Genomic DNA, 12,485 nt, shown 5'->3' with positions numbered 1-12,485 from the left:
AGAGAATTCAGGGCATGCACTTAAGTGTGTCGTCAAATATTACCGACAGATGAAACCAGTTGGAGTAAATTCGTTTATTTATTACATCTGGGACGTCCCTTGCATTGAGATTCAAGATGTCCGAAGGCAAGAGAAACTTAAATCTTTTTGAATATAGGTTTCGACTTATTTAATTGTTGATTATGTTGGAACCTTGTCTATTACTGTTTTATCTTTGATATGTTTTTCTACCTTTCTATATTTATTCTAGCCCTTCTAACCGAAACTACTTTAAACCCACAGTACATATCGTATTGTTTTCTTTTTGATATATTCCTCTGAAAATTATCTTTTTAAATAATCGGTAAGTTTTTTTATATAATCAATATATTAGAATGGCTGATTGATAGTCATTTAAATTTAATTCTGAATATATTTTTACTGATTGAATCAATACTAGTAATTTTGTTATATAAATTCGATAAATTTTAGAAAGTATAATATCATCGCTTTTGCTAGCATTAAGCTTACCTTCAAAATCCGGAGTATTATTGTCTATATATACATAAAAATGACCTATATCACTGCTCTTTTATATGAAATGTTCCCTTAAATTGTTTGTAATCAAAAGATTTATTACTTACCCTTTCTCCGTTATTTTTAGATTTATCGTCCCATGTGTTGTTTACATTTGATTATATTTTTTTTTACATTAATATCTTTGCGGCTAATATCTGAAGGTCTCACACATGGTTCATATTAAGTTTTTGATGGAAACACACTGTATCACTTATAAATATATCCAAAAGTAAAACCCCAATGGGGTAAAACAAAGATAAATACTATTTAAAGCTATTAAAGGCCGGAAAAAACAATTTTTACAAGCCCAAAATGTAAAAGAACAATTTTTGGGAGTCGACTGTATTTTCTTCTAGCTCTTGACATTTTTGTGTAACCATTCTCTTTAGCCTATTTTATTTTCGTGCTTAGTCCTTTTTGTATACCGCTTAGGATTATTCTTATTTTTCCTCCTTCTGTCCATAAGACATATTTCGTTTGTGATCTACTCGTTCTTCTTTTTTTCGTTCTGAGTAACCAATCACTTATTTCGCACCGTTGCATGTAGCGTCCCTTAAGTTGGTCCAGTCTCTTTCGATATCATTGGCGATGGAGTTTAGGGCAACATGATTATTAATACTTTGTGTCAGCTTGACTTTTATTTCGGGATTACAACTCAGAAATCCATATCTAATTATTTGTTATTATGTTTCTGGATTAGGGTCTTTAGTGGGACTTATAATTGGGCTACAAGTGGAGTATGATCAGAATTTATATCAGTTCTAGGAAATGTTTTGGCTGTTATTAATGCGTTACGAAATCGTTTTTTATTATTCTAAAATCTATCATTTCTAACGGTGTGCTCAGATTTGTCCTGTAGTGACCTCCAAGTCTACAGCTTTCTTAATGAACTTAAACCAATTATTTCTCCTGGCAATTCTTTTTATTAAGGACCTTTTTTAAGATCTGACATAATTGTACTTAGTGCTTCCTTATTAGTTGCTAGCAGTGGTATATTATCAGCAAACCAAAGGTAATCACCATCATCATGGCCCTACAGCCCTTGATGCGTCTTGGCTCTTCAGGATCCTTCCATTTGTCCCTATCCAATGCCTTTCTTCTCGATCCTCTAATGCCAACTGTTTTGAGATCCTCTTTCACGTAGTCAAGATGACGGGTTTTGGGACATAAATATGGTGGGGTTTCAGGGTTCATTCTTAACACGTGGTCAACCTATCTTATGCAGTCTATCTTTACTACTTTTACTATATCTGGGTGGCCCTTATAGATTCTGTACAGTTCAAAGTTTATCGTTTACGCCATAAACCATTTTCATTTGTCGCACCGTAAATTTTGCGCAGTGCTTTATGCGCGTATCAGAGTTTTATACAATTTACATTTTGTTTGCCTGGACTGGTTTCTTGATTATTCTTTAAAAGGTAGCAGAGCATAATCGTATATATTTATCAGATTAGCAAAATCACAGACACACTTTATTTGTGCTTGTTCTATTTGCAGCACTAATTCTATATTGGATGCATCGTCCTCATCTACTTATGATATGGTATTCCCAGTTCCTGCATTGTTTCAAAGATTTTTTTTTCTATTTATTATGTCATAAGCAGTTTTAAAGTCCACAAACGAAACCAAGGGGTTTCAATATTTTCCGTTGTCGTAAATTCCTTTACTGTCCCAACGTCAAAACTAAAACAACTAAGTCAAAAACTATTACAACTGAAGCATGTTTATTTATCAAGTATTCCTATCAGAAAATTACTTTCACGCCGCCTATGTCCATATACTATACTAGATCTATTAGAAATAACCCTTAAGCAACGAGCGATTTGTCACGCCTGCTCGCAACAATGAAATGTCTCAAAGTATATGTTCCTTTCCCTTATTATCTTTCGTTAACTATATAGAAACTCTTATAATTATTAGGTTCATTGACGTTAGTTTAAGAATTATCATTTCGGTACATTTAGACTTAAAAACCATTTAACTCTCTTAAGAATATTACTATATAGTATCATTTATTTTCGTTAGCTGTACATAGTAAGGTTTATTAAATACATGATTATATTTTCTGTTTCCATAATAATTTAACTCTTATTAATATAACTTTTTTTAGATCAGATATTGCTTATTTTTTCTTTCACCATATTTTCAAAATATTCATTTCGATTGTAAGTAATATTATATCTTTCAGGTACCTATTACTTCTCTCTATATGTTTGTTTTGCTACAGTATACCTTATCTTTTTCGTATTATTCTCGTTGTCTTTTCTTATTTCCCTCGTGTCTGTTAACTTTCTCTATTCTCTATCCACAGATAGGGTGGCACCCGAAATTCTCTTTCCTTCTCTTTCTCTTCGGTACCTCACTCTTGTATTTGAGCTGAAAAGAGCCCTGAAAAAGATACCTCTACTAGCCTGAAGCCCGAGCCTAATGCCATTTCCTGGGTAACCTCCACTCTGTCCATAAAGGGTGTACACAACAACAAAATGAAACAAACTTGCATATTTTTTAAGGATTTATTATAAATAATCCAAAATGAAACTTAGAGCTTTATAAGTGATAGCACCAACATATAAAACGGAAACTTAACTACAGTAGTTCCGACAACTGTACTTTGGAATAAAATTTTTGAAGGTACTGGATATTTGGTTACTTTACATTAAATGGTAAATATGAAGCTACATTTCTGGGACACAACACAACATCAATAATATTACTAGTAAATCAGGCGTAGTAAGAATATCTTTATTTTACAGATAAATTTTGAATTGAATACATATGAAAAATTATATATATATATATATATATATATATATATATATATATATATATATATATATATATATATATATATATAATTATTTTCCATAATTAGTAGTTTAACATTCACTTTAAATTAATAATATATAGAGCCACCGAGAAAAAAACATAATTAGAGGTTTGTGCAATAAAAATACCGTGGGGTTAAGATTTTATCTATTTCCACAGAATAATATATACAAATTCCAATGACAAATCGTAAATGTCATGTACATCAAATTTATGATTTGTTAAATGACTGATTTGCCAACCAGCGTCATTAAATATGCGTATAATTAAAGAAATTTTTTTTCTCGTATAACCTTTGAAGTTTGTCGGTCATATCCCAAACTTTTGAGGTACATATAGGTACATCTATAATGTAGGTAAAATTAAACAAAAAATAAACAATTAATATGTTTTTAAATGTATGGAATGAAATCATTTTAAACATCAGTATTACTCACTAGACTGATATTTAGATGCAAACAATAAAACATACTGTGTATGAGGAGTTAATTTATTATAATTCCAACATTTTGATTACAGTTATAGATACTTTTTTTGACAAAACCTTCTGTAATAATTATTGTACCATATTGTAATAAAGTACGTGAGATATCAAATAAAATCATAAGTAGAACTGACCACAGAAATAGATAACACGGCAGAAACAACCTGAAATTTCTTGGCTCATTGGAACATAAATTTGAGATGAAGTTTGAGAAGTTGCTTCAGTGTCACAGATTCGTACATGTTATATATTTCATCCATTAACAGATTATGAAATTAAACAGTTATCAGCAACAAATACTAAAAAGTATTTAGATGCACTTGGATGTAAAATCGTGTGGATGGATGGGCGATCTTTGTTATTCAATTATAATACAAAAATTAAAATTGAGTTAGCAGAAATACTGGAAATAGGGAAATTTAAAATGTCTAAAGTGAGTAACAGTTAAAGTATGGATGCTTATTTAGATATGTTTTAGACAATCAGTATATTACAAGAATATTTTCGAACTTAAGGTGACACGATATCCAGTGAAAACGTATTTCCATTGGAATACAAACTTTAGAAAACAATTTTTTTTGGACTTTTTGATTTCACTAATTGAAAATACTTCATGTGTATGGTAGCCCTTTAATAGCTCAGACAAGAATATGCAAAGCAAAGCGGAAGCGGAATATTAAATATCAAAAAATAAACCACTTGGCTAAATTTAAAGATAAAGATACCAAAATAGGAGAAAGAGCAAATTGACGAAATGTATGGATAGAAAAAACAATAAATATATTATTCATTGCGTAGTTCTTTCATTAGTTATTTACTAAAATTATAAAATACCTATGTTAAATCAAAAATATGAATAGTTGATGCAATTTTTAAAATTATCTCCTCATATGTATTTACTAATATAGCATTTGATATACTACTTGAATGTCCCAGAATATTTGTTTTTAAATAAAAACTAATCTAAATTGCATTGTTAAAATATTTTCTTACGATTTACTATAAAAATATAGAAGTTAATTATACTTAAAAATTTACTACCAACCACCTAAAATATGTACACAAAATAAAACGGTTCGGATTTTAGGCAAGAAAGGTTTCGTTCAGAATAGAAAAACACTTTTAATATCCGCCACACTTTAAGGAACGAATCCTACCCGACGAATCAATATTTGAAATTCATCTAGCAGATATAAGTAGATTTATAGAAGCTACAAATTTAAATTCAAAAAGTACACTGCTGTGTAAATTAATCATATTTGGTTTTTTTTAGCAGTTGGCAATACATGACAAAGTAGTGTTAAGTTCTGAGAGTCAGTAAGTAATGACACATACCAGACGTTGCATTTTTGTTGGTTTTTTAGACACTACAAGATTGTTATATGTACCTTGAGCGAAGATACAACAATTACTCAAAAATATATTGCCAAAGAGTGTGGTTGTAAGTTTGGTAGCCGTTAACACTATTTTCAAACGGAGACAGTGGAAGATGGGAGAAAAAAGAGACAGTGGAAAAAAAGAGAAAGAAGAGAACGATAACAGTAAGGAATGGAATGATGCGTTTTTAATAAGAGAAAGTAAATTAAGCCCTAGAAAAATAGGCTAAGATTATCAGCAAGACTTCAGCACACGCTAGAGTAAATATCTGAGTTGGTTTAGACTATTAAAAATTTGAGAAAAACTTTTGTTCTCAGATGAAAGCCATTTTTTGCTAAAAGAACGGCCACGTTTTGTTAGAGTGACAACGAAAAACTTAATGACAGTTGATCTTGATCAAACAGTTAAACATTCGTTGAATAGTTTTGCGTCGTGGCTTGGGAATTGAACTAATAAAAGTTCATACCAACGGCTGAACATTTTTTAAATAAGATTCGGCTCCCTGAATCCTGTTCAAAATCATGAATAAATATTTCAAGGGACAATAACATATCAAGCTTGGAATGACCAGAAAACTCACCGGATCTTAATCCGATTTAAAATCTGTGTAAAATAGATTGCACAACAAATGAAGCTGTAACCCAGACATGGTTTCGAAACCAGCAAATGTCAGATCACTGTAAAAACTTACTTGATTCTCTGGCAAAAATCGTCCAAGAAATTATAAAAGCTAAGAGTATTATTTTCTCTTCTTTCTTTCTTCTCTAAACAATAAAAGTTGTCTGTTAAAAAATATCATTTAATAAATTATATATAATAAATTAGTAAAAATTTTATATAATTTTTAAATCAATAAAAAAATTATGTCTCTTTGTTGAAACGTCGTATTTTATAATTTTTGCGTGTCCTTAATTTAGGGCACCATATACGATTCGTTTGTAACTTCTACCAACCTAATTACACCTGTTCAACGAATTTTAAATATTATGCTTTACATGTTGAATGGGCTCCGTTTAGCAAGGCGATCCATATATTTACAGAAGTATAAAAATGTGTACTTCTAAAGTAGAATTATATATTAGTATTATATATTATCTATTTTCCCATAAATACTAATCATTTTTTTAAATATAGCATACTTCAAATAATCTGATAAAAATAACTCCCAACTACCTTATCAATGTCAGTTATTAGAATTGTGAATAATCATAGCTGTCAAAAATTTATCTATTTTAACGTTTAAAGTTCTATTCTATAGTTTTAGAGAAAGACGTCACTAAAACCAATTCTGTTATTGCAGAAAGACAAAAATTCAGTTCAATACCACTTGAAAAGATTAGTTTAAATTAAACTTGAAAAGATTAGAAAATTATTTAAAATAAAATACTAATTATGTAGTTTTTTTATTGCTTCATGTTAACTATGTCAACTCAATTCTGACCCAGATAAATAGAAAATAGTTTGAATTTAGTAATAGAACCTACACACTACATACACGAATTTACAAGAACTGTGAGTTTCAGATGAGTGAGACTCAATTAGTATTTCGAAACAGATTGGGAACACGAGAAGCTCTTTTTTCCTTAAATGTGTTAACACAACGATGCACAGACATGAATGTAGATGTATATGCATGTTTTATTGATTATAGAAAAGAATTTGACTGCGTTAACCATCAAAAGATGATCGAAATTCTGAGAACAACTGGAATTGACGAACAACACTTACGAATCATCTCAGAACTATACTGGCACCAAACGGCAACAATTGAAATAGAGCACACAACAATCGACGATATACGAATCCGAGAAGGTTGCGTCTTGTCACCGCTATTATTTAATCCGTACTCGGAATCTATATTTAGAAAAACATTAGACGAGGTCCAAGGTGGAATCAAGATTAACGGAACCAGCTTTACATGTCAACGTTTCCAAAACTAAAATTCTAGTATTTTCAAACATATTAAAAAACGTGCATTTGTATACCAAGGGACAAAAAATAGAACAGGTAACTTCCATAAAATATTTGGGAGAAAACATCAACAGCCAGTGTAACCTAAAAAAAGAAATCGTATCAAGAATCGAACAAGCGAGGAAAACGCTTATGAACATAAAAACGTTTTTTACAAGATCAGACCTTAGTCTACAGCTTAGAATCCGAATGATCAGATGTTACGTTTTTTCTGTTTTGCTGTATGGCTGTGAAAGTTGGACAATGGACTCTGAAACAGAAAAAAGAATAGATGCCTTTGAAATGTATATACACAGACGGATGCTCAGATATGAAGATAAATTACTCCAAATCATATTGGAAGGTAAAGTGCAGGTCAAAAGATCAGGTGGAAGACGCCAGAACTCGTGGCTGAAAGAACTGAGGAAATGGTTTGACAGCTCATTCACAGAAATCTTTCGTGGAGCAGTTTCCAAAGCTACATTTGCTATTTGGATCGCCAACCTTTGAAAGACGCAATAAGAAGAAGAATAGAACCAACAGATTATTATATTTTTTTAAGAAACAGAAGTTTCTGGTGCATTGAAGAAACGCATCTCTTAAGTTGTATATTAATCTGTTAAATTCGTATGATTTTACAAAGTCTACAATGGCACTCCGCCGAAACAGCTGTAGTGATAATAAATTATAAATAAATTTTGTGGCAGTGTTTAAAACAGAAAGTGTTATATTGTTAAATAAAGTCTTGAATGAAAAAAATAATTAGAATAATATATAGCATACAAAAATTTCATAAATTAAATAATAATTTGTATAAATATGGTACTTTGAACCATTATTTATTGGAAAAATTAAGGTAATATGTATGTCAAAAGATACTTCAAAGATGAGTACTCCCAGAATATATTAATAATAGAATTTTTATAAAAACTTTACGTCAGTTTCCGAATCTATAGCAGAAATAAATAAATCACATAAAAACGGAAATCATATAAAATAAAAGCTACGACAATGTAAAATAATTTAAAAGAAAACATTCTATAAACATCGAAAAAGAACTGAAAATGCGTATTGTGATCAAAATAAAACAATGTAGCATTAGATACCTGGTCGATTAGTAACATCTCGCGAGCATAAAATGAAGCAATATCATACGCAATGATAAAATGGAATCCAAAAGGATGAAAGAAAATAGGAAAATCGAGATCAAACTGTTTGTAAGAAGTCGAGGAATACCTTATCAGACTAGGAGTTAGAATGACAGAGAATAACGATAAAACAAGCAAAAGAGACTACTGATCCACCCAAGAATTAGGAACCAGAAAGCTATGAATATTATATTCATCTATTTATCATATATACTTCATCTATTTATTCGAAGAGAGGTTAATACATGTTCAGAGGTTGTATGGATGTTTGGTTTTTTTATATTATTCTTTTTAGATGAACTGACGATGCTTTCTGATTAGAGAGCGAAATGTCTTCGAATAAATCGATGAAGTAGCCACCTTCTTTGTCTTTTTTTCTCCACCTTTTGACCGAAAAACCCACCACTCTTCGAGTGATTCTTGATTTATATTGGATTAACGGTCGTACTCCTTTTCTCGATATATATACATATATATATATATATATATATATATATATATATATATATATATATATATATATATATATTAGTATAAAATGCACCTACTATAGAATTTAATCGAATAAATAAAAAACGTCAAAGAAGAAATATTTGGAGGTAAACTCGTGTTACTAAACTGAAGTAAAGTCAAAACAAAAAAACTACATATAGATATATTAATTGCAATCAGAAAATTGAGGCTAACATGAAAATACTGTAGACAACTACTAAGAGATAACAACAAAGGATCACGAGATTTTAACATTGAAAGAAGAAAACTACCAAGATACCGATCCTTTGATCTACACAAGAAAGGACTAAAAAACAAAACGAACTGGAATAAAATGATGAGCTATTTCACGAACATTGAATATAAGATCAGCGCCTAAACATCGTAGACGTCTAATTGAAGGGACCAGCAGATGTCAAGTGACTCTTGTTTAAGTTAAACATTTGTAAAAACTCTGTCATAAAACGAACAATTTGGGAAAGACGATAAATTCTACCTAGTAGATATTTTAGGTGTTAATAGAGGTACCACTCTTACCTAAAAATATAAATAAAAGTCACATAAATCTTTCTTCTACTCACCTCATCAAATATAAATATGTCTGAAGTAGGGCTAACTATCTGTTTCTAACATTACAATACAGATATTCAATCTTTTAATTTAACAATAATACTGATAGTACTTATATGAAATTCAATAGCAGCAAATAAGTGTACCACCCTATACAACCAGAATTAAAAACAATTTGGCCTACAATTTGGTTCATTGAACTTTTATCGAAAAAAAAAATAGATAAAAATTACATCTCATGAAGAATAAGAAAAGGTTATCCTTTAAAGGAGATCACAACATGAGGTTTTATCAAATATTAATCCAAAATCGTTTCGATTTAATGATAAGGCAAGAGATTAAATAAATTCAGATCTTGTTGGCAATGTTAAAAAATATCACAGTTAATCAAAGATTAATTTGAAGCAGCTTAAAGATGTAGAAACTATGTACTATGTTACATCACAGCCTATGAAAGTCATAAGCATCACGAATCATTCTTCATATAGGTACATTTCCAACCCACTATTCAAAGACTATTGTCGCTTCCAAAATGATTAAATATTGATATTACTAACGGATGGAGTTAAACAAAGCGTTACACATAATTTATCTGTTTGACTAATAATGAATTACTAAAATGTTCACGACAGGAGTCAATTTTTTATCGCTTCTGAAGTTTTTTAATTGGTCATCGGATTTAACAGTAGTCAGTTTTTAATTTAATTACAACATAAATAATTTGTATAATGTGTTGGTAGGAATATGCACCTTGATAAATATATCTAGACAAGCAATAGTAGGCATTGTTTTGAACTGTATAAATATCTTGAATTGCACTTTAAACCCATGATTGCTATTTTTGATTTATAAGTCTTTATATAATATGTTAGCTAAACCTAACAAATAAATCTTACATTCTCTTAAACTGTATAGGGAAACATTATTCCAAAAATAATAAACACAACCGCAACACGTTTTGTTTTATACAGTAATCAGGATTTTAAAGTATATGCATGCCTCTATTGGCCGAAAAGACCAAACAGATCACTTTGGATTTGATTTTGAAATTGAAAAATTTCTACTCAAGCAAAAACCAATTTTAACAAATTCGTGATGCTTAATAACTAAAAACGGATTCATATTTAATACAAGAAAAGACCTTAGAAAAATAAGAATTTTACAGCCTTCTTTCATCAACTTCATTAATTCCAAGATTTTATGTTTATTTTTATTGAAATACTCTGTGCAATTAGTAATATTAAAATTGTAAAAGAGGTAAAACTTCGATCTTTCAATGGCCTTTTCGGATAAATTTGCACATAAAATGTTAACCTATTGTGTCTTCGAATCGCGCTTTGTACACATTTTCTCTATGCCTGCTATCGAAAACTGGAGCAAGAATTCGTTCGGTTTCGTTAATACGTTTATTAAATCGTTCTCTATCTCTGGCGTATTCCTCCCAAGGTCCTTTTCTTGCGTTCCTGTATGCGAAAGACCACTGCACCATCTGATGAATTTCGCAAAGGTCTTCGTTATCGGCAAAACGTACCTACAAAAAATTTTTAAGTAGAGAGTGTTCAGAAAACTAGCGACAAAAAAACAGCAAGTTATAAAAGTTTTAAATTTACTGTATAAAATACATAACTAATGCCTTATGATTAAGATGAGACAAATAATTATTCTCGAGCAAATGTATATACCAACAAGTTATAAGTCGTAAATTACATGGTCAAATAGCATTTATCGCGCGTTCGTATCCCGTAAATATAACAAAAACTCTAGATCGCTTAATATCAAAATATATGAATGACTTGTATCTTATTTACATTAGTCCATAGTGATTAAAGTCCCAAAAATATTGCCCAATAATATAATCAATCAGAGATATAACGACGTATTTCGTGCATTCCTAAAAAATGAAATTCGTTTTTATTAAGGTTCTGAAACCTTGTTTCAGTGTTTCAGGTTTTCTTGTGGCATATGTAAGGTAAATATTGTGTTTATATGGGATTAAACAACAATTGATTGTAATAATAATTACATTTTTAAGTAAAAAAAAATTGACGTTTCGACTTCCACTTCGGAAATCGTTCTCAAAGACTATTTAGAATTTTGTTGAAAAGAATGTATAACGGCCAAAGTCATAAATCTTTAAACAACTTTGACGGTTATAGATTCTTTTCAATAAGATTCTAACTAATCTTTTTTGAGAACGATTTCCGAAGTGAAAGTCTAAACGTCAAATTTTTTGTACTTAAAAATGTATTATTATTACAATAATAATTGTGGCTTAATCCCATATAACCAGAATATTTAATTCAGTTTTTAGTTTCATATTTATTTCATCCTCCAAATATCATGTTAATAATTTCATTCATTACTTGATTTGATACTAATTTGGCAACTTTATCTTTTACATTGTGTTCCTTAAGATTGGGTCTATTTTAGATAAACAGAAAAAAATATTGATTTGTTATTTACATACCAAAAACTGATGCAATCAACTTTTGGTATGTATTTAAATATTCGATAAAAATAAATTATGGTAATTTTTGGCATTTAATTTAGATAAGATTACATAAATGTTTGCACTTAAATAGTAACTCTTTAATCTACGACAAAAACCATTAAATGTACGTCCAAAAGTATTAATGAATATTATTAACTTGTTATTCATGTTGATCCTGAGTACTACTCATCACGATATTCCGACTTTAATAGTAAAAACACAATTTTATAATTTATTAGACTACTACTCCTGCATGTTACTTATAATTGATATCCAGAAATATTTGAACTATCTTATCTATGCATGAATTCCACCTTTCATAAATTTTTTTCTTGATATTTTCTTACACGATGCATTTAAGCACGTCATTGATCGTTTTAATTTATTAGGTAGAAATTTAGCTTGTAGTGCTCCAATTTAATCTTAATTAAATTGGAGCACGTTATTATCTGGAGACGGTCTTAACTTCAAATGAAACATATGTAGAGATACAGAATCAAAAGCTTATTGTTAATCATTATATGTATGTTAGTACAATACTAGTTGTCCCTAATAGCAGGATGTTAAACTGGTAGCTTACTAAAATCAG

The 12,485-nt window shown here is 29.8% G+C and overlaps 1 protein-coding gene across 2 annotated transcripts in view; it reads right to left on the bottom strand.

Annotated features, from left to right (window-relative positions):
• Window positions 1–3,057: 3,057 nt before the first annotated feature.
• Window positions 3,058–12,485, bottom strand: part of PPP1R15 (Protein phosphatase 1 regulatory subunit 15) — a 50,474-nt gene continuing 41,046 nt past the window's right edge. For both annotated transcript variants that reach the window (XM_072526017.1, XM_072526018.1), the window contains exon 3: window positions 3,058–10,936. In XM_072526017.1, the coding sequence (XP_072382118.1) occupies window positions 10,715–10,936 (222 nt within the window). In that variant the 3' untranslated portion in view covers window positions 3,058–10,714. The remainder of the gene's footprint in view (window positions 10,937–12,485) is intronic.

Source organism: Diabrotica undecimpunctata, chromosome 3 (assembly GCF_040954645.1).
Source record: "Diabrotica undecimpunctata isolate CICGRU chromosome 3, icDiaUnde3, whole genome shotgun sequence".
Lineage (NCBI taxonomy): Eukaryota > Metazoa > Arthropoda > Insecta > Coleoptera > Chrysomelidae > Diabrotica > Diabrotica undecimpunctata.
The sequence above is the reverse complement of the archived record's forward strand: the minus strand, read 5'-3'. Positions and strand labels throughout refer to the sequence as shown.